We start from the raw sequence: 23,987 nt of genomic DNA on the forward strand, positions 1-23,987 counted from the left end.
TGTTTCTTTTCCACACTTCCACCTGAAGTCTCTTAATTTTTAAGTTGTAATCTTGTTAAACTAAGATAACTTCCTTATTGCTGTTTAATTTGTCCTTTAGCCAACATGCTGAGGAGGTATGTTCTGCTAATGAAACACTTATGTAGAACTATCTTTAAAAAACCAGCTCCCTTGACATCTTTGAGCTGTAGACTGAGTAGCAGTCTGGTATGACAGGAGTAAATTTGTGCTGTACTGCTTCACTGATCTCTTTGTAGAACTCTTCTCTAGGGCTCTCTTAAAAGCCATCACACATGTTTCTGCATCCCCACTACATTCTGAAACTGATACAGTAACGTGGCTACTTCACACCAATCTGAGATGGACACCAGTGTGTGATGCACGCTGCTATACTGCATTTACTCCTTGTATGCTTTTATAGTTACAAGGGTTATGGCCGATTTTTTGGAAATAATTCATTGCATCATGATCCTCTGTGTTTGTTGCAATAAATAAAACACTGTTCTGGTGTCACCTTGAGGCGATCACACCTATTGGGGTGTCCTGGCTGCTTTGAGGGGGTGGGGGAAAACCCGGACTGGATTTTGGCCGGAGTACGGAATGGGGAAAAACCCGGACTGGATTTTGGCCGGAGTATGGAATGGAGGAAAACCCGGACTGGATTTTGGCCGGAGTATGGAATGGGGGAAAACCCGGACTGGATTTCAGTCGGAGTACGGAATGGGGGAAAACCCGGACTGGATTTTGGCCAGAGTACGGAATGGGGGGAAACCCAGACTAGATTTTTCCAGAGTACAGAATGGGGGGAAACCCAGACTGAATTTTGGCCGGAGTACGGAATGGGGGGAAACCCAGACTGGACTTTTCCGGAGTACAGAATGGGGGAAAACCCAGACTGGATTTAAAAAAAAGTAATTTTTTTTTTTCAAAAAAAAAAAAGAACGGTTTGACTTGATGATCTCAGAGGTCCTTTCCAACCCGGCTGATTCTATGATTCTATGACTGAATAAACAGAGTGTGCTGACTGGATGTGGAAATGAAGAATCATTCACGTTGGAAAAGACCCTTAAGATCGAGTCCAACTGGTAAACCAACATTGCAACATCCACCACTAAAGCATGCCCCTAAGTACCACATCTACACATCTTTGAAATAACTCCAGGTGTGGTGACTCCCCTACTTCCTTTTCACAAGTCTCTCCTAATGCTTGACAACCCTTTAGGTGACTAAATTTTTCCTAATATCCAGTATAAACCTCCTCAGTGCAGCTTGGGGCTGTTTCCTCTTGTCCTATTGCTTATTACTTGGGAGAAAAGACCAACCCCCACCTTGGTACAACCTCCTTTCAGGTAGTTGTAGAGAGCAATAAGGTCCTCCCCAGGCCTCCTCTTTTCTCCAGGCTAAACAAGCCCAGTTCCCTCAACTGCTCCTCATAAGATTTGTGCTGCAGACTCTTCACCAGCTCCATTGCCCTTCTATGGACCCACTTCAGATCCTCAAGGTCTTTCTTGTAGTGAGGGGCCCAGAACTGAACACAGGATTCGAGGTCTGGCCTCACCATTGCCAAGTACAGGAGGACAATCACTGTCCTGGTCCTTCTGGTCACATTATTTCTTATAAAAGACAGGATGTCATTGGCCCTCTTGGCACACTGCTGGCTGATGTTCAGCCGCTGTTGACCAGCACCCCCAGGTCCTTTTCTGCCAGGCAGCTTTCCAGCCATTCTGCCCTCAGCCTGTAGTGCTGCATGGGGTTGTTGTGACCCAAGGGCAGGACCTGGCACTTCCTTTGCCCTTCAGGACTGCCTCCCACATGTATCTGTCGACCAGGCTCCCAAACAGGCCAAGGTCTGCCCTTCAGAAGAGAAAGTAGCAAAGACAGTAAGCAAATCACTTAAGCCATACAACTCAATCAAGAGCACCACTTGACTGCTAGGGACAATGATTTTTAGACAAGTCTAGCCCAGGTAAAAAACAACCAAAAACCCATAACTGAAAATAGGTTCAGGGTTTCAAAGCAGCAATGCTTCCTGTTGTTACAATCTGTTTATCCACCCACAGCAACCAGACAGCACTCTTAAGTGATGGTCCTGATGTCATTAAGGCCTTACAGTGATAAGCTGCTGATGCTAAGTTACAGCTTCCTTTGTTGCCACAAGACACACTACTTCATAGCATCCAATATAATCTAAAATAATTACAAAACACACTTGTAACTGTCACTGTGCCACTCAGTGGTGCAGCCCCTTGCAGTGAACAATCATGCTTTACACTGACAAATAAAACACACATCCTTTTCCTGTGCTGCCTGGGGGTGAATGAAAAAATTATGAATGAATGTATTAACAAATTAACCGATTTATTTTTTTCCTTAAATTGAATCATTAATCACCTTCATCTTCTGTTCTGGCAGAACAGATGTGGCCATTTGTCACTAAGGACAAACTTGAAAGACTTTTCATATGGAGTAGAATATCCTACCTGGAACAACTTCAAAAAGGAATTTTCCTGGACTTTCTTCATTGCAGGGATGCTCAATTACTCTGTTGCCAGGCAGAAAGATGGCACCCTAAAGGAAAAAATAACAATGAACATGGAATTAAAACTGCTACTGTGCTTCTGATAGCCTACTGCTTCTTCTTTTTGGACCGGGTTATATGAATTTGTGATGTTGCACCTGGGCAGCTGACTTCCAAAGTGAGACTGAGGAGGGATTATCCCAAAAGCCAACATCACAGATCCCTTAATTAACTGAGGCATTCAATAACGACTTTAGTTTTTTTTAATCTCTTGGGTATTGGATACCATGCAGATTTTTGCAGTTGTCACATATACTACATATTCCTGTGTGCTGCAGGGAAAAATCAAGGCTAAAAGAAAGGGTTAGTGAAAAACTACGAAGTTGCATATGTGAGGCAGGTGAGCTTACCAACTAGGCTTCCTTCTTGGCTAGAGCCAAAGGATATGTGGACAGAAGAGTAACCTCAGTTTGTGGGGTCGATAACTAGGTCCTGCTCTGTGTCCTTTTGTACCATCCCAGGGAAGCAGTACAGAGAAAACATCCCACTTCCACCCACTGGCTGCAATGTGCTGGTCTGCTGGTGCTAAGCCACAGTAGGCACAGCCAGCCACAGTCCTGTTCAAAGATGCATTTGCTACAGGCAGATGGGTGTGGGATCATCTCTGTGAGGGGCATTGAACACTTTTATCACAACTTTACTACTTGAGAGGGGAGATGGGGAATTTTAGCATATTTAGTAACACTGGTTACCAAAAACCACCCCTGCAACCCTCAAAATATTCCTGGGGCTATGTTGAAGACATTATTCCCCTCCCGCCCTCCCCTTTGGTCCCACTGACACATGGGAGGGATAGACCACCCCTTTCCTCTGAGAGCTCTTTTTCATTTTCAGAAATTACAGCTCCTCCTAGTACTGTTTCAACCTCAGTCAGCAGGCAGTCCGTAATGAAATTATGCTGGGATGGCTATCCAGGAGTAAATTTTTGGAGTGGCATCCTAGGAATTCTATTAGGTACAAGCTCTCACTCACTGTTAATGGGAGGTAATACCTACCTACTGACATTCCACAATTATGGCACAACAGGGCCCCCGCCTCCAAAGTAAACAACTTCTATAACTTACACAGCTTAAACACAAGAGTATCTTGAGTAAGGAAGGTCCTTATCCCCATAAGGATAATTGAGTTCAACATGGAACACCATTTTCCATAGTAGTTTCAACCAAAGACTACTTCCAAATATCTGTCAGACCCTTTCTCTGAACAGCCCTGAAGATATCCCTGTAACCTTCATTAGGAGCAGAACCATTTACAATTAGTAGGAAGTCAAGACAAGTAGAATGCTGTATCCTTCTCACAAAGGAGGCCTTACAAACCAACAGGAAAATGTCATCTGAAGAAACAGCTCACAAACATTTCACAAAATCAGTATTTGTACCAGCTGATGTGGAGTCTAAGCCCTGTATCAGCTTGTCAGTACATTGCTGTCTGCCAGCAGGCACGGTGTATCACGAGAAGCCAAAGGTAGAAAGACAGGGTGCAAAGGTATTTTGTCAGATCATACAAAATCACCTCCATTAAACACCATGATACTTGTTGCTGAAAACATGAAACAGAACAGCATTCTGCTGCACTGGTATTAGCTGCAAGTGTTAGCAGTTGTGGGCAGATTTCCCCTCTCACTGCATATACAAATGTATTATAAGCATTAAGTGCCTTGGTCCAGTAGCTGTACTAGGAGCTATTTTCCTTCATTCCTGCTACAAGCAGCACCTGTTAATAGTTGCCACATTCCAAAGCCTTCTGTGAAATACCTTATTAGGCAAGAATAATATCATAAACAAAAATGATTACATGAACGGTAAAAGATCAGTCACAAATTAGTTCAACTTCTCATGTTAACACCTAGAAAAAAACCAGCAAATACAAGGAACACATTTTTTCTGTATTTTTGTCACATGTAATAGACCATTAAGACTGATATAATCTTCCCCACTTCAACTTTCACACTGAGGTGGTTTTACCTAAAAAAACCTCCACCCAGTACACAAGATGAGCAGATCACTCTTCACACTGGAGTGAAATTTCACTGGCTCGATAACTCACATCAGTGAAGGCATACAACATATTTAAGCTAATTATAAGTCTTGCTATCCAATTAAACAAAAATACAAAATTAAGGAGACCTAGCCTATAGCACTGTAAACTAAAATCAATTTATGAGACAGTAAATGAAAACTGCATTCAACTTTGCTGTCTACTCATTAGCAACCAGACATGCTGCAGTCTCACTACAATGTGATGCTTTCTGTTTCTTTGATGTAAAACCCTTTTAGTGTTAACAGTGAGCTGTCCTAATGACAAATTTTTGAGAACATAGTTATAGTATTTTTAACATATAATATTAAAAAATTATTATAATATTTTTAACCTTAGCATTTTCATTTTATAGGTGAAATCTATTTCATCCACTAAAACGTAAAGCCACTCATAATAGCTAAGTTAGTACAAAAGGAATCCTGACAGTAACACCATACAGAATACTTCTGTGGTCTAAAAAGCAAATGTTCTCAAGTGGCAGTTTTATTTTACTGTCTATTTTCAGTACTATTATTGGAAACACCAGTGCACGTGAACTACTTAAATATATTTGTATTTGTGAGTTTTTTTTAAAATAAGAAAATAGATTTGTTTGTACAACATGCACCTGGGTTCCCCAGACTAGGGGGAAAGCCTAAGAGAGCGACTGCAGCTCTTTCACTTCCCATTCTGTCTGCTTCACACTCATCTGTCTGCTGTCACCGTATAGCAACACTTCCCCCTCACTAAGTTTTGTGGCTGTCTACATAATTGGACTGAGGCTATGTGGAGTGTCCCTTTGCTTAGTTTCTCAGCAGCTGGCACTATGTTCCACAAAAACACCCTGATGCTCAGGGCATACATCTGTAGTGTAAAAAAAATCCCCGTGGCCCCTCATGTGGCACAGCCCTGGCTGCTGGATATTTCATATAGACAGGGAGTCCTCAGTCCCCACATCACTGCCAGTCCCCTTGCTCTATTGCCTTTCTGGGTCCTTAAGGTGCAACATTAGGCCCGTCCTTACATCTTGGATAGTCCAGACTATCCAATCTGACCATCTGATCAACTGCAAAGTTTCACCAATTTAAACATCTGGTTTTCGCCCTGAATATCTAATTTCAGGGGGAAGTAAGAGAAGATCAACTACATAGCCTTAGACACCTAAAAAGACAGTATTTTGCATATAAGAGAGGAAGGTAATTTCCAGAGGAAATGCATGTTTTGACTTAGGTGTCAGTGCATGAGCACATGTAAATGTTCCATAATAAGAAAACTTCACACTGCTCCACATCAAACTCTACGGCTCATTCAAAACTGTTTGAAAAAAAATCTCAACCCAAGACTGCAGATTAGACCAGATTAATATTCTGCTTTCAAAAAAAAAAAGGAAAAAAAAAAAAGCAAAACCACCACGGTGCCAGTGGGTGGCAAAAATACAGGAATACCTAAAAAAGGAAAGTGGAGAAAAATGTGGCCCTGACACAAGTCCCTCCTCGCTCCCATTGCCATTCTGTTTGCAGGCTGTGCCTCCACCAGGTCAGCAGTGTTCTGCAGAGCTCCTGCCGTGGTATGCCTGAGTTATTTTTTGATTTCCAACACTTCTGTCCTTAGCAGGGCAGTTCTGCTTCTCTAGCTGAGCATTCAGGATGACTCAGCATGCAGGAGAAGTTTGGGTTGCTCAAGAAGCATCAGCCTTTTCCCTAACCAAGCATCAAGCTCACTTTCAAAGGAGGTCCTCATACACATGGATTTTTCTACAGTGTACTGTTGCTTCAAACCAAAGATCACCTAAATAGCAGAGTAACAACATGCTTGTTAAAATCAAATATCTGCTTATATAAGCGCCTTTAACTTAAGAAAAATTACTACTCTGTTAACAAAGTGCCTGATAAAATACCGTAGTGCAGCAAGAATAATCCAAAGTAGATTGATGTCAGAGTCACAGCATGATGCAGTCTTGCTCAAATAGATGTTTTATCCCATGCTGGTCCCCCAAAACACTTTCAGCACCATTCAGCAGCTGGACTTTGTGAGGAAGCACAGAAGAGGAGACAGGATGACCACTGCACAAGTGCCTCATGAGGACCAGCTGACAGATGGTATTTCTGTTTTGCACGCTCTGTGTAACACATCACAACAGTGAAGCAACCCTGTGCCTCTTTCTCATTCTGCTCCACTACTTTTCCCAGCCTCATCTGAACTTCATTTTCTGAAGCAGTCTTACAACCTGTGTCCAAGAGGTACCAGGTTTTCTCCAAGAAATGCTTTTAAGATGCTGACTGGCAACTACAAAGTCAAATACATGATTTTCAGTATCTCTGGATGGATTTACTCATAAAGCATGTAGATACATGAGGAAATTACTGCTTTCTTGGCAAAATAATGTTTTCAGGATTTATTCTAATACAGTTCCCAAAGGCTTAATTGGTCTATTTGCTTGCTCGTAGTTTGTCCTGCCAGCCTTTAGAAAGTTACTTTAGAAGTACACAGTACCAGCAGTTATATCTTACTTCCTTTCCAGCTTTGATTCACTGAATTCTACTTTGACTTTCAAAGACAGGTGCTGCATTTACATATCTGTTTTTCTCGTTTCATGGAAAACTTTTCCCTAGATTTTTTTTTCCCCTATTACTTTTCAATTAACATAGAGGATCTTCACGTAGCTTCTTCCTCTATGCCTGCTACTAGAGGTTGGTTAACAGGTTAACCACAACACAGAAGGGGCTGTGCAGGTTTGGCAGCAGTTCCCAGGGTTTTATCCCTGCCAAAGTGCAGCCGCTGAACAAACACAACCCAGCTATTCATGCCTCTCGGCAAGAAAGGTTCCCAAATCAGCTGGACTGTGTCCGTCGGGGGGAAAAAAAAAGTCCCCAGAAATAGTGCTAAGATCTGCAGCCCATTATCAAGTGTTACTCCCCACGCCAAGCCCTCCCCCTCCCTCAGTGGTGTCAGACTAAATACCTCCTCAGCTCTTAGAAAAGTTCGCTCAGAGAGGGAGGACGGGGTAAAAAGGGATCAGCACCCAGAGAGGGAGGAAGGGGTAAAAAAGGATCAGCTCCCAGAGAGGGAGGAAGATCATCAGCCAGGAAAGAGGCAGCTGATGGGGAGGATGAAGAGGCAGAAAACATCTCTGGGGACATGTGTCTTCTGTATGACTCACCGCCACACACAATGCAGCAGTGTTCTGTGGTTTCTTTTGTCACTGTTGCTGTTTCTGGAAAGTCTTAATTGTCCTACTTAAGAACAACGGTGCACTTCAACTCAGATGGCATCTCAGACTGAAAAACACCACATTTAGTGGATAATTCTCTGAACATCACTAGTATTTTCAAGGTCGCAGCCTGAAAGGCACCCAAAGTATTTCATGGAGAAGCCTGTTAATCAGCCTAAATTAACTAATATACCTCATACATATGTACGAGTATATTTCTACATGTATATACAGCTGTGTACATGTACTGTGAATTCATAAACAAGTGATGCACGGCAGAGAAGGATAAAGTCAATACACAAGTTGTTATCAGTTGTTACCAGTTAACAAATCCTCGTTCCTCACATTACTGTTTTTGCTTTTAAACTATCACAAAAATAGATCTTTGCACTGTCAGGAGCCCACAGACATGAGGTGAGGAGAAAAATTTACAGCACAGGCAGAAATCCACTTATACTGAGGTCAATAATGAAACTTGCACTGTGTTCACTAAAAGCAGTTTGAACGTAGTAACTTTTTAAAATTTCTACTTGTTTCCACCATTACAATGCATTTCCAAGATCCCAGTAACATCACTTGCTGCCAAAGGGCAGAGCAACTCTGAAAGCCAGCCCTTTCATTTAACTGCCTATGCAGAGATATCTGCATTTCAAAACTGGGGCCTGAGCAAGTTCACCAGCTGGCTCCAAACCCTGGAGCGGTGCTGAGGCAGAGCTGCCTTGGCTGCCTTTAGCTGGGCAAAGGGTGGTTACCACAAGTAGACCTAAAAGGCCTCCGAGGTTGTAACTTCAACTGAAGCATTTATCAATATTCTGACTAATAATCACTAGTTATAGAATTATTGTTCTTCAGTTTAAACAGGAAGTATTTTATGTCCAGAGATCTCTTATCCCTCATGTACATTTGGGGTTTAAAATCTTATTGGTGAACACTATATGAAGACAAGTTTTACTGCTTTTACAGAATTGTCACTGTTATATATATGTAATGTCAGGTTTTCTAGCATACATGACGATAGTGGGACAATTAAAAAGTAAATACAAGCTATAATTATAAGATAATGATTTTTTTTATAGTAAGAGAATAAGATTTTTTCATTTTTATTCTAAGAGTGGATTTTTATACCACTTAAGGAACCAAAGCTCTGGAAGAGGCACAATTACCACAGGGGGTGATACAGTCTTTGTCTTGCAGTTATTGCAGCATTTACAGCTTTACAATATGCACGAGGAGAGAACAACAGGGGGGTTGGGAGGGGGCAGCTATTCAGATTTTAGGGGGTATGTAACATGCCAGGAATAAACACAGTAAACAACAGAGAAATTACCAAAAAAAAAAAAAAGAGTTGGTTGGCTAAAATTAAGCCAATACACAGCATACATTTTTCTGGCATAAATTCTATTGCATTCGACATTTTCTTGTCCCACTATGTTAAAACATTTCTAGAGTGTTTCTGTTGAAGAATGAGAATTGTTGGTTTAGTTCTCAGAAACTCCGCAAACAGGAACATAAAGGAGATTTTTTTCCTTTACCTAAAGAAAGGTTCAAACCTACCCCATAGCTTAATGTTCCAAAAAAAGAAGTAAATTCACCTGTGTGGTGGTGAATACCATATATGCCGTTTGCTGGACACTGAGCACCAAAACGTTTATTCTGACATGAGAGACAGAGATGACAGTTTTACCACAATGTGATTACAGCTTCTTTAAAGATTTTTCTATCTTTCTCTCCTGCTGGACATTTCACTTAATGGTTGAGTGCCTCTCCCTGCTTGAGAGAAACTTCTTTCCTTGAGAATGAAGCGATCTTGGCTCGAGCAGCCACTAGAAAAAATTCCCTTGCTTGTTCCACAAGAGCAAGATCATACCAAGTTAAGCTATTAACACCACAAAAAATTAAGTTTGCCTAAACCCAGAGGCTAGATCCATATATGCCTATGGTTTTCATTTCTCTAGTAAGGGTAAGACAGAAGACTGGCCATTTCCTGTCTGAAGTTATTGAAAGCTTTTTTTCCTCTTTCTGAATCTGTTTTCCTGCATCGACCTTGTCCTTACATTTGAAAGTAAAACTTAACATGCTCTCTTCCCACCTCTAAATTCTGCCTGCTATTTTAAAGAGTTTCAGACAGATCTTGGATTAGTATGAAGCAGCTTTCCTTTCTAAAGCAGATTTTTTTGTGGCATCTAGAGAAGCTTTAACATCTCTATTTTACCCACTCTCTCCTGGCTTCTTCCTAATGAATGAGCTTATTCAATTATAGATCACTAGCTTTTGTGAGAAACACTGTTCCTCACACAGAGATTTTGCTTTTCTTTCCCCACTTTGTCACAGTGGGATATAAGGAGCTGGGGAGATAATTACAGGGGGTGAGCCAATTCATGAGGAACGCTCTTGAGGGTTACCTGGGGCACGAAGGCATGGTGTGCACCTGCTCCCACACGAGCACTTCCAGGAGGAGTATTTAAGCCTGTGATCTGAGATAGGTGTGACAGGTATGATGGGACTGAGCTCAGTTAAGAGAACACGACACGTCACGGGGTTCAGAGGCCGGGAGATGTTGCAGGAGCTCTACAACGTAAGACGCCTTCCTGAGGAACACGCTCTGCAATTGCCATATTGCTGACAGAAAGGACCCCTGGTATTTTCCAAAGGCAGAGAAAAAGGAGATGTATAAATAAATTCGGAGACTACATTGAGTTTAAGGACTCAGGAATACAAGCTTAGGTCATTATTACATGGACACAGTGATATTTTGATGAAATTAGCCTTCACAATGATCATACAATTTTGATCAACAGACAACAATGGAACTGGGCACAACTGAATTACTACAGAAGATTTTTACTACAAGAAACATTTTACTTCCAGTAGCTCTGGTCAATAAGAAATTCAGCTTATTATTAGCTAAAATTATTTTCCCAAGGAAAAAAAAGCCAATAAAGCACCAGAACACAAAGGACCAAGTCTTGCTTTACAGATCCCTTTCACAAAGGAAATTTATTGACTTCTAGTCCTGAGAACATCTAGGTCAAAACAATGTAATTATTCCCCAAAAGGATAATATTTGACAAGGGGAAAACTTCAAGTATGACCTCTCATTTATATCCAGAGCTCTCCAGTGACAGTCTGGACAGATTCAGCAACACTGCGAGAGAGACTTCAGCCTGTTTAGGAGTCTGGTTGACAGAGTCCCTTGTGAGACGGTCCTGAAGGGCAAAGCAGTTCAGAAAAGCTAGACTTTCTTCAAGGAGGAAATCTTAAAGATGCAGAAGCAGACTGTCCCCATGTGCTGAAGGACAAGCTGGTGGGCAAGAAGACCAGCATGGTTGAAGACAGAGCTTAGGGTGGAACTTAGGGAAAAAGAAAGAGACTTTATGATCTTTAAAAGAAGGGGAAGGTAACTCAGGAGGACTGCAAGGATGTGGTGAGGTTATGCAGGGAGTAAATTATAAGGGCCAAAGCCCAACCAGAACTTAATCTGGATACTGCTGTAAAAGACAGTAAAAATGTTTGCAGGGCTAAGAATCATCTCCATCTGTTAGTGGACGTGGGGCGAAACATAGTGACAAAGGATGAGGAAAAGGCTGAGGTAGTCAATCCTTTCTTTGGATCAGCCAAGGACAAGGAAATGACTGTGGATATTCATCCAAGAGATTAGTAAGCCTTTGACACCATTTCCCACAATATTCTCCTGGAGAAACTGGCTGCTCATGGCACGGACAGGGACACTCTTCACTGAGTTAAAAAACTGGCTGGGTGGCTGAGCACAGAGATTGGTGGTAAATGGAGTTAAAACCAGCTGGCAGCCAGTGACAAGTGGTGTTGATCTGCTGGAGAGTAGGAAAACTTGGCAGAAGGATCCAGACAAGCTGGATCGATGGGCCAAGGCAGACTGTATGAGATTCAACAAGGCCACGAGCCGGCTCCTGTCCTTGGGTCACAACAACCCCAGGTAGGCGACAGGCTGGGGAAGAGTGGTTGGAAAGCTGCCCAGTGGAAAAGAACCTGGAGGTGCTGGTCAACAGCAGCTGAACATGAGCCATCACTGTGTGCCCAGGTGGCCAAGAAGGCCAAGGGCATCCTGGCCTGTATGAAAGTTTGGCCACCAGGACCAGGGCAGTGATTGTCCCCCTGTCCTCGGCACTGGTGAGGCCACACTTCGAGTGCTCTGTCCAGTTCTAGAACCTCACTACAAGAAAGACATTGAGGTGCTGGAGCAAGTCCAGAGAAAGGCAATGGAGCTGGTGAAGGGTCTGGAGGGTAAGTCCTATGAGGAGTGTCTGAGGGAGCTGGGGCTGTTTATCCTGGAGAAAAGGAGGCTCAGGGGAGCCCTTATCGCTCTTTACAACTAGAAGAGAGGCTGTAGCAAGGTGAGTGTTGGTCTGTTCTCCTTAGTAACAGAGATAAGAGGAAATGGCCTCAAGTTGTGCCAGAAGAAGTTGATATTGAATATTGGGAGAAATTTCTTCACCGAAAGAGTTGTCAAACATTGGAACAGGCTGCCCAGGGAAGTGGAAGACTCATTATCCCTGGAGCCATTTAAAAAACATGTAAATGTGGCACTTAGGGACACAGTTTGGTGGTGGACTTGGCAGCGTTAGGTTTTGGTTGGACTATTTAGATGACCTTAGAGGTCTTTCCCAGCTTAAATGACTTAATGATTGTATATATGATCGAGCAGTTTAAATCCAGTCAGTCTTTAAACACTGAACTAAATGTTTTTCAATGTAAGATTCAGAGGGACGACAACTAAACTTTTTATTTCATCTTGGTTTCTTTTCTTAGTTTGAAAAGTTTGAAACCTGCACACCAGTTGCCTTAGGGCCAAGGGTTGAGTGGATATCATTTATACATTCTATTTGGTTTAATTCCCACAGCTGATGGAAAGGATTAGAATATAGTCCATGACAGAAAGACAAATATTTAGAGTGACCAGAACTGCTAATGCCCTCCAGATTTCCTTATGGAGGGAAGTGTATTCCAAGCAAAGGTCAGACTGCTTCTGACCATCAGAAGTAACCTGCCACTTTCAAAGTTTCTCATCCAGGACCATTATATTTCCCCCCTCCCAGCTCTTTCTTCAGCATTTCTTATCAGCTTAGTTTATAACTGTCTTGGTTTTGACAGATTATACTACTCTGCTCTTATAAAGACTACTAAAGGGACAATATTGGGATTTTAAATTGAAAAATCAAAATAAAGATATAATTTTTAAATACACAAAACCCACCTTTGTTCTCTAGGTCCAGTGTGAACAGGAGAAGAAATATTAAACAGTTGGAGAGTACAGCCTTAAGAGACTGAAGTCTTCAGCCCTTAAACACTTCAAACACAGATTTATCAGGAATATTTAACACAGAACTGCTCTTACTTTGAGAAAAGTTTGTTCAAATCAGTTTGTTCAGTTTTGGTTTTTATGTTTTATGACTTCCATGTTGAATTTGAGAAGTAAAATCCTTTCCAACCCCAACACACAGAGGTTGTTTTTTTCCAGGAAAGCTATACATGGCCAAGCATCCCACCTCAGACAATTAATTTCCATGTCAGGATGCAGGAAAGGTTGAAGTTGCTGCAGATTTCCTAGAAATTACACATAAAGTGCAACTTTTACAGCATAAAAAAGATGGCAGAGGGACATGGAAACAGGAATACCATTCCACTGAAGTTGTTTCTTCTTCTCCTGTGCTAATATTCTTGTTAGCTTTTGTCTAGGAAGAATACTCCACTGGAGTCCACCTGTCTTATACAAATTATCATCTTGCAGGTTTTTATTGGAAGAAAAAACTGTAGTTTCACATGGAAAAAATTTGAGGCTAATGGCAAAGGTTATCTATTTTTTGCTAGGTTTTCAAATGCCTATATTGCTTGTTGTTTTAACATCTATACGTTGTTTAGATTTCATCTACATAGTAAATGTTTTAGGAGCACAGCTTAAAAGTGCTACTGCACTATACAAATACCACAATGACACAAATTAATATGCTCATTTAGCTTTCTGACATTTGGGTAAGACACTATGTTGTTCCTTGTTTAAAGGATTACATTAATTAACACAAATCCTGTTTCAGGGAGACTAGGGTCATGTCTTTTGTGCTATTTACACAAAATAGATGCCATCTAAGCAATTAACACAACTGGGAAACTCTGATTCCCTGACTACAAATTATTTCTCCAGCAGTACTATTTGTGTACAGTAGATATTTCCAGGTCTTACTTTTAGTTCTGCATCTTAATCTGCTTCATTCATTCTGTGATACTGTTTCCATTTTAAAACTGGAGTTCTCGGATAGTTTCTCATCTTTATAACTGATCTGAATCCCATATTTGTATAGCTTTTGCATGAGATCCAGCAGTTTCTTATTTGTCTTATTACTGTATTAGTAGCATGTTTTTTGAGGACAATGCTTAAATTATTAGCTATGTAAGAAAAGGCACCAGATATCTCCCAGTTTAAATCACTACAAAATCAAGGCAGGGCTAAGTAGGAGCTGGTTTGGGTCAAGTCAAGTACCAGTGGATCACAACAGCCCTAGATCAGCTCAGTTATGCAGAACACGTGCACATTTCTGCAATTCTGCTTGCACACATTTGGGTGAGGGTTTTTTGGCTTCCACTTGCACGACCTGCATTCAGCGCTATTTCAAGTCACAGCAAATCCATGAACTGATGTGGATCACAAAACCAACCCAGGATCATGCAAAAACCACTCAAGGGCCACCACAAACATATCCTCTCACTGCTAGTTTAATTGAGCTATTCTTTCCCCTTGGACATCCCTCTGGTGCTTATCTCCTTTGACAGCCAGGACAGAGAGGCCAATTTGCTACTCCAGGAGGAATTTACAAGGTGCACGATGAAAAATCACAGTCACAGGTTAACAGGCTGGACGGGGCTATACTCAAAAGGTAACCATAGGAAAAAGGTCCACTTTTCCAGCTTTTATCTCAGCAGTTTGGCTGTAAGGACACTACTGGAGACTGTATCCAAAGCCTTAATGAAGCTGAGCTATACAGCTGCTCCCTCTGTATGCAAAAGACTCCAGAAGGACTTGCTCCTGGACCTTACCAGGGACTGCAGGGAAGCTGACCTTTTGAATTAAAGTTATCTTTTAAAAATAGCTAATATTTTTCAAGATTATGCTGTCTCAAAATAGCATTTACATCACTGAGAGTAAATAAGACTATCATAATCTAGATTTTTACTCACTTCTCTGAATAACACCAAAGGTATTTTACAACATTCTGTAAATGTACAGCAAGAATAACTGAGTGTACTTGGGTTTATTACAGCTTTTTATAGGTTTACATACTTAAATATCAAACCATCATTTATATGCTTTTTCCAGAAGACAGTGTGACAAGCTTCCTGCAGACCTGTTGAGGAGGGCATATTTTGCAGAGTGCCAGATAGTCCAGGGTAAAAATGGATTCAGGGTGACTGGAGGCCAACATTATTAACTGCACTGTAGCAGCTGCTCTGTTCCAACTATATTAATAAAAATACCTTAGATTCCATGTTGCTATTTTAATGAGTTATCAAAATATAAATGACCATGAAGGTCTTCACGGTCTGCGGGAGAAACCGCAGTAGCCTTTACAAAAGCAGAGGATGAAATGCAGTTTATGCAAGAGGAGAAACCAAGTAAAGTTTACACAGCAGGTGAACAGAAACAAAGCTCCAGGTTTTCTGGCAAACACACTAATATTCTGGCCACGGGACTGCTCCCTGCCTGGAGTTATTGTTGAAAAGGGGCCTTTCTTCCAGCTATTAAGAAAAAAATAGTTCATACCAGTCATCTGTTGTCAACATTCTGGAATCTGCTTTTTTGAAAGAGAGACAGCTCCTGAATTTTTAAGGACTTCTAGATGCACGTTTATTTCTACTGCATATTTGTTTTCTTGAAAGTGAAAGCACAGGGCAAATATGTCAAATCAGCCAGTCCACCAATCTGCAAGTAAAAAAAGTTTATTTTGGAGTCGAACCAGAAGTGGCCCCATTTTCTGGCATGCTCACAGCTACACAGAGCATACTGATTACAGCTGGAGGCTGGGATCATCATGGGAAACAGAGGTACCAATGGCAACAAAAAGGGGGGGGGGATGTGTCTCAAATTTCTCATAACTTGTGAAAACTATCACTCTGTTTTGTCCATGGGACAAAAATGTAGTTCAGCCAAAAGAAAAACAGAAATGCTCCTGAGTGCCAATACTCACTTGCACCATTGGCTCAAGACTGCTTTAACAGGCTGCCTCAAAGCTTATTGAAGCCAGAATAGACATGAAGGTAATCAGTGAGGTTTCATTACTATTTTTAAAGGATATAATTTAACAACCCTTGTGCTGCTACAAATGGCTATTACTGATCACGCTCGTTAATTTGCCTATGTACCTCACAAATCTCTTCACAGCTTTCTCCCCTGCTATTCTACCTCCTTACCCACTGCTTTTACTTTTTCTAGCACCTTTCTGCCTTCTACATCCTTTCTACAAGCTCAGTGAGCTTCAGTCTGGTCAGTGCATAGCTTAATTAGAAGCTGTGTATTATTTACTCAGCCAGAAATGTTTTCCACATCCAGTTAAGTGAAGGTCAATCAAGGAAATACATAGTGAGAATCCAAGTGTGCTTCTGGATGGAAAACAAGAATGGCAATTCATTGAAGAGCACAGGAAAACGTATCCTGTTGGGGCTGTTCAGTCTGGAGAGAGAAGGCTTTGAGGAGACCTTCTAGTGGCCTTCCAGTACCTAAAGTGGCTACAAGAAAGCTGGAGAGGGACTTTTTACATGGGCATGTAGGACAAGGGGGTATGGCCTTAAGCTGAAGGAGGGTAAGTTTAGATTAGATAGTACGAAGAAATTCTTTACCATGAGGGTGGCGAGGCACTGGAACAGGTTGCCCAGAGAGGCTTTGGACTCCCCATCCCTGGAAGTGTTAAAGACCAGGCTGGATGGGGCTCTGAGTAACCTGCTCCAGGTTCCCTAACCATGGCAGGGGATGATCTTTAAGGTCCCTTCTGTCCCTAACCACTCTATGATTCTGTGATCCTAGTAAGTTGTGGTCTTCCACTTTCTGCAGACTCTCAGAGGATGGCATTTGTCCTTATGCAGATGTTTCAAGCCTGACATATTCCACATCTCCTAATTCCCTTCTGAAAACAGGCTGCAGGAAGGAGACTTGCGAACCCTTTCCTGCCGCTGCAAAAAAAACCTCCACCACGTCGTGTCTTACTGCGCTCAAAGGTTTTCTCTCTCACACACACAGAAGCATAACATCCTAGTACATTTTTGGTTTACTCTCAGAACCATATCATCTTCCATTTAGAAAATCCAGAACTAATTTCCCGTTAATCTAATGACATAACATGAGCTAGGGCGTCCTTTGGCTCCCAATAAAATAGCGGCTCCCTGTGGCTTTGAACAAAAAGCCCTTCCTCGGGGCTGTTCTGCACAAAAGCCACATTTAGGATTTAATGGTCTTCTTCACCAGTTTGCTGCATTTCTAATTGAAACACCAGAGCTGCTCCACTTAGAAGCATTTGCTACATGATATCTCAGAGCGCCTGAGATAAGGAAAGTCTCAGCAAAGGCAAGTGACAACATTACTTAAACTTTTTCTGTTAAATACAGAACAGTTCATTAAAATCTTTAACAGGTGGCAGGTTTGGCAGCTCCATTGTGTGCAGGCTCTAGACAGATTTATCATGCCTTCCATTTTAAAACATTTATGTGAACACATGTGCTGAGATAAATTACCTTGTTCACAAAAGCATCCTGATCAAGGCTGCTGTTTGAACTGCTACATCAATCAAATTATCTTGTAAAAATGTTTGCATCAATTTTGACAAACAGCATCTCGTATTTATAGCTTTGGAGCTCTCTTCAATAGTTTTCCTATTCCAATTCTGGTATTTTAAACATTTTAAATCTACAATAGTCAAGGAAATACTGAACACAAACTAGTTGAGTCGTATAAAGCAGCTGGACGGATACCCCGAGCAAAGCAGACAGCAGGCAAACTGCTTCTGAACATGTCTCATAGCAACCCAAGGTGAGATATCTAGACTCACAGGAGATTTGGGGAGTTTGATGGGGGGGGGGTTTTGACATGAAAGGCTGCTCTTACGAAAAAGCAAGATTTCAGCCATTCCAAGGCTTTTCACTGAACAGCTGTCCTGGGAAACATTTGCCTAAAGGAAAAATGCTGCTACGATTTCCATTTTTATTCAGAAACTGTGTATTTGTGCATTTGCCCAGATGCACAAAACCCAGGCACGATTCCCACCTTTTCCAGCCAGCACTCAAAAGGAGAAGTCCCTCCTGTGGGACAGGTCAGGGAAGACTGGGTGCACATAACTCCTGGGTTGAACATTCACACTGCAGGGGAAGACCATCACAGTCTCACATCCCAATTCCCATCACAAATGCTTGCTGTTTAGCCTGACAAACACTGAAGCATATATACCATGAAAAAACAGTCCAACGGAGAGAGCCACTGAGTGACAGCCTAAATCTAAAAGAGAGAAGACTTTTAGATTAATTTTCTGGCTACATCAAGGGAGATATCTGCAGTGAGGCTTGGAGCTAGGCAGAATGAAGCAATTTATTATCATTTCTACTGCTATGATTCATTGTCAGAGCCCCAGTCAGGAAGTGGGACCCCCAGGAATACACTTAGTGAAACAGAACAAAAACGCTCTCCAGCCTGAGAGCTCCACTGAAGTGCACGATGATAAACATCGTAGTCACTCAAACACAAACAGTAGCAAGTTCATTTGAACCAACAGTACTCATCTATTTTTAGCAGGGTTTGTGTTAAGGAACAAAAGGCTCTTTTCCACGACTCTGAATTAGAAACCCTCATCTCTAAACCATCTCCTTTCCGTTTTGTAAGAAGAGTTTGTATCAATGACTGCTCCAGGAAAACTTTTTTCTTTTTTTTTTTCCCCTTTAAAGAAGAGAAGATGAACGGATGAGATGATATTCCACTCTAGGGGATCGAGTAGATTTTCATTTTGAAAAACAAATTGGTACCAAAATTTAATGACCTCCCTCCTGAGTATAAGATAGAGTTCTGTTCCCATTTACACAAAGATAAGTTTTCAGTGCTGAGAAGAATTGAGGATAAGGAAAACTATTTTCAAACACAAACGGGTTTATGATCTAGGAAAACCAAAGCAAGTACCAAAGCCTGTAAGCACTCCAGTCCAATATTCAGCACACAGTCCTTGTCACCAAGTTTCAGGGCCTTTTAAATGATACAAAGCTGTTTTGTACAACATATTCAAGACTTCAGACATTTCTGGACAAGAGACCTTTTAAATATGTGTGCCAGTCAAAGAAACGACCGTCATCATTAGCCCTGTGGGATTCTCGTCCTCTGTTATTAAACTGAGACATTTACAGCATCTATCCAAAGACTGGCCAGGACGCAGCCTCATCTTATAGACACTGTCAGGATTTCTGAGCTTCTGTCGCTCATTATTATTAATATCAATATCATGTTAGTATCTGTCCTGGTCCCTGCTGTCCTGTGCAACGTCTTTGCAACAAAGAGACATTTGTAAGGCAGGAGATGTCAGAGCAACAACCACCAAGCCCTTTTTGGCAGTTATAGTTTTAAAAACTTCTAACTAACTTTTTTTCACCCATTCAGTACAAACTCCTGAACTTGCTACTCTTAATTCCTAAAACCGAACTATCCTCATTTCCACAGGGGTAAAAAAGACCCATCTGATATACTCGAGCTGTAAAGAGGCACTGTCATTGACCTGCTGTATTCAAGTTTCTTATACTAATCAGTACAGCACCATCTCTGTTTCTTCTCTACTGCACTGTGTTCTGTGCAATTGTTACAAACCTCAGCTGCTAAAGAGCAAAAAGCATTTCATATGCCTTGCTGCTGATAAAGAGTTAAATGTCTTGTTTAAAGGTACTCTGGCAAGACTCCTCTCAGCACACTTTTACACTGTTTGGTCTGTTTTAAGAACCCTGGCACGATTCTTGATGGAGGCTAGTATCCATAACTCCCCCAAAACCAGGGTCCAACACATTAAAAACAAGTAAAGCCCACCACCACGCAAGAACTCTGGGTTAGTCCACACGGTGTTGGTGCCAAATCCAGGAGCAGCACCATGGGTATACCGTCCAGCTGCAGATCAAGACCCCCAGCAACTGTAAGATCTGAGATAAGGCTTCACTAAAAAAAAAAAAAAAAAAAATCAATGGTGCTCCGAATTATTTTACTTCCTGTGGTCAGTTATTACGTGTTTTGCTACCAGAATTCTGCCTTCCTCTTTTGTATTGCAACGGAGTCGGCCCTTTGCTGCGGAGATGAAAACAGGAAAGACTGCTAATTTAAACTGCATTTTAACTGATACACATCTTTTTCATCTGCCCACATCTCACAGTCTTCAATCAAGCCTCACATCGCTGGGCTCTGGGCATTTCTCTTGGATGAGACAAGCGCCTGCAGCAAGTGGTGTCCTCGTAGAACTGGCCTCGATAGGGGCTGCTTTTCCCATGTCGCTAACTGTGTGAGCTGGAAAGGGAATGAGAGCAGCTCCAGAAAGCCAAAGTCACTTACGGAAATATTTTCAGACTGCCAACTGAAGAGTAAAGAGGATTTCAGGAATGCAGTTTGAGGTCATTCAGTTTTTACCTACTACACAAGCCGCTCTGCTTGGCGAAGAACTAAGAAAGCCTCCTTCCCTAGCAACAAGTCATGTTGTACATGCTGCTTATTCAGCTGCAAATACGGCTTTTATCCCAGAGGTAATGGTCTTAGAGAAGGCTATTCTTAAGCACTAATAAGCTAAAAGAACTCAATTATTTTAATTTCAAGACTAACGAGGCTCTCCTGTGAGCTATTCATTTTGCTACTTCAGGAGCCATGTGCACTTGTACCACTTCCAAGTAAATAAAAGGAAGGAAGAAGAAAGTCATCATGACGGGGCCCTTTTAACGGACAAAGACCTCCTAGTGTGCTGAAATTCCCTTTAAACAGGAAAAGAGGAAGATCATCAAAAAGCCCATCACCCACACAAAGGTCAAGCTGTTGACAGAAACGATTATCACACAACTGCTTATCATCCCTAATTGTTTGGAAATTTTTACAGCATTTAGAGTGAGCGTAGGAGGGAACACACTTGAATGCTGGTTTTCTCAGGCCACTCATATTGACCCGATCACGATTAGTCTAATGCACAAGTGCTCCTATCTGACAAGATCAAGAGATTATGTGGGATTACAAGGAACAGGACCACTGTTAACAGCCCGTCACCTTCACTTTGGGAAATCAGTCCTTGTGAGGGCTATCCACCTTATCTTCCTCCGTGGCCACTCAAGACTGACTGCCACAAGCCTCCAATCACACCTTTAAAAACGTAAAACACACAAGGGGGTTGTTAACCACTGGAGGACAGAAAGTGATTGCTGGTGTTTGAAAGCAAGGTGGAAGAGAGACTCTGTTGTGTGAGGAAGAAACTCCTATTATTTTGTCAACATCTATGCACTTTCTGTATTCTATTCTCATTCCTTCTGCCTAACAAATACATTTAATTCTTTGCTTAGTTGGACAGTGATGATACGGCCTCTGCTGCTGCTAAAGCTTGATAATGCTTTACTGAAAGCATGAAATAAACGCAGGAAAAAAAAAGGAGAAAATTAAGACACTATTATTCATTGCTGCACCTCATGCTACTGACATAAAAATATAACTTCCATTTCCCAAGTCTCTGCTATTTGATTTGTGCCCCTCTAGCTCTGTCTGGCTGTTCCTCATAATGCCATCCAAGCACACAACACAAATCGACCCTCTAGGCCCCTCCTCTCTCTGCCACCATGACAAAGTGGCTCTCTGAACCTAATTTAGTTTCCTGCTAGCTCAGTCATGACACCTGAAATCCTTCAGCCACTCTTTTTTTTTTTTTTTCCTCACGGCTGTTTACAACACAGAGATGTGAGTCTGTTCAGGATGCCCGCACAGACTAGAGAGCAGAGCGATGGCCAGAGGCAGCAATGCACCACCATTCCATCTCACCTCAACTGCTTCACAAGTTCCTGCTCCCATGAATTTTCCACCAAAACAAACTATAATAAAATCCCTGCAAAGGCTTCAGATTCTGATCACTGTCCCCATTTTCAGAAATGTACATCTTATTAAGAAAAAAGTAAAAAGGAAATTCAAGTGTCAGGCAGCTCAGCAGACACCGAGTATTTTCTAGTTCAGTTTCACGGACTCTTCCTATAAAACAGAATAATTTACAGCATTATGGTCATGTGCTTTCTTCAAACCAAGATTTTTTTTTCATCATTAATGGCTTACTGAGGTATTTTAATAATCTGCTGCAACATTAGGACTGAGATGATAAAGCAGTGAATTGTAGTTTTAGGCATTCAACTTGTCCCCAAAAGTAGCCTCATTTTCCATATAGTCAGTGTATCCATCTGAACACTGAAAATTCATCAACCATGCCTCCACAAGTTTATCCCAAGTTTTATTAGCACATTCAGATAAGTAATTTTAAGTAAGCAAAAGGCAATCTGACTCCCAGTCTAAATACACAAGTTACTGAGTTAGTCTTTCACAAGTCAGTGTAAATGCAGTAAGAAATGAGTATTAGCCAGTAAAAAAAAAAAATCAACTTTGGTGTGCAGTAGAAATGAGAGCAAAATCAAAACTGCCTTACAGCATCAGCTTCTGGTGTGCACTAGAAATGGGAGCAAAATCAAAATTACCTTCTAAAACACTAGAGTTACGTGCTGAAATTTTTATCTGGCAAAACCAGCAGTCACCCCACAGTGTGCAAACTGTGAGTAACAACTGAAATCTATAGCCTTATCTCAGGTAACCTGACCAGGACACTGGCTGGTACTGCCTCTGCACAGGGCAGTTGGTTGCACAGAAGAATGCTTCCCTCATTTTTAAGACTTTCTTCCCATCACTTCTGTGTTATCTCAGGAATCCTGCCATGAGCCTCATCACCACAACCAAGGACATCCCCTCTACTCCAGCGAGCTCCATTTTATCCTGAGGATGATGAATGGTGACAGTCATCTCTAATTTATTGGGACTGTTATTCTCTTGATCCAAAACTGCTGGGAGCTGTGGCCTGCTCAATCATTTTCTATGTTTTAATGATATAGGACAAAGGAGACACTTCCAAAAAACTTCATGCAGGAGTCAGTAAAAAAACCCAGTGGTTTATGGTTCGATAAAATGATTCTGTAAAATTCAAGAGGGTATCATATATTACTCACTGAAATACTAAAATTTTTAGTGATCTCCAACCATTTCTGAGAAACCTACAGTATAAAACAATAGTGAAATTTCTGTTCTGCCCCTTTCATTTTAAATGACAGACAACATTTCCATAGAGGTCATGAAGATTTTTAAGGTTGGAATAAACAGTTAATAAATTTAATATTACCTTGCCTGTTCCTCTCTCAAAGCAGAAACCAACCCTCTTTTCACAATCTGATAAAATAGCCCAGTAGCAGTATTTGACTACACAAAATTAACAAAAAATCCTCTGATGAAAAGTACTAATCTGTGCATATATCCATATGCATATTTCCACAAGTCTCAAGAAAGCAAGAGGTGGGCAGATTCCTGCACCAAACGTGTTAACATCCCAAAGCCATGTCTCTTTTACTTCAGCACCACGTGAAAGGCATTTCTGCACAATGCTAATTATTTTCTGTTCATGCCTAGCTGGGAAAATGTACAGTAACTAAACATTCACAAGGACTAGAAGGGCACCTATTTCCAAAAATGACTGGATATATTTGGCAAAGAAAACGATGTGGCACTGGTCCATTACATACATGTGATTTTTCCCAGCCCATTCAGTTCATATGATGCTGGAGGTCAGTCACTCAGTCACCAATAAACCCAGCAGGCAAAACCAGAGCAGCTGGAGCTGCCTGGGCCTCACCTGATGCTAAGTGACTCCATTAATCCTGGCATTATTATGCAATTCCTACAGCTGTCATCTCTTAGAAGAACACTTAACATAATTGCCCATATGCAAACACTTGATACACATACTATTCCACTGTATCATCAGCTTCCTACAAGTCACCTGACAGTGTGTAAGGTCCAGTGTAATTACACTCTGTAGTAAAAATCACTTCTAGTCTCAGAGAGTTATAAGAATCCTTCCTTTTTTACTTCCCCACAGC

At 41.4% G+C, this 23,987-nt stretch overlaps 1 protein-coding gene across 1 annotated transcript in view; it reads right to left on the minus strand.

Moving 5' to 3' along the window:
* Window positions 1-2,480: 2,480 nt before the first annotated feature.
* LOC108508648 (rho GTPase-activating protein 24-like) overlaps window positions 2,481-23,987 on the minus strand; it is a gene marked incomplete at its 3' end in the record, with an annotated part of 78,108 nt that continues 56,601 nt past the window's right edge. Inside the window, exon 3 of the mRNA XM_017837612.1 lies at window positions 2,481-2,568. Within this exon, the coding sequence (XP_017693101.1) occupies window positions 2,481-2,568 (88 nt within the window). The remainder of the gene's footprint in view (window positions 2,569-23,987) is intronic.

Source organism: Lepidothrix coronata, unplaced genomic scaffold, assembly GCF_001604755.1.
Source record: "Lepidothrix coronata isolate B3197 unplaced genomic scaffold, Lepidothrix_coronata-1.0 Scaffold307, whole genome shotgun sequence".
Lineage (NCBI taxonomy): Eukaryota > Metazoa > Chordata > Aves > Passeriformes > Pipridae > Lepidothrix > Lepidothrix coronata.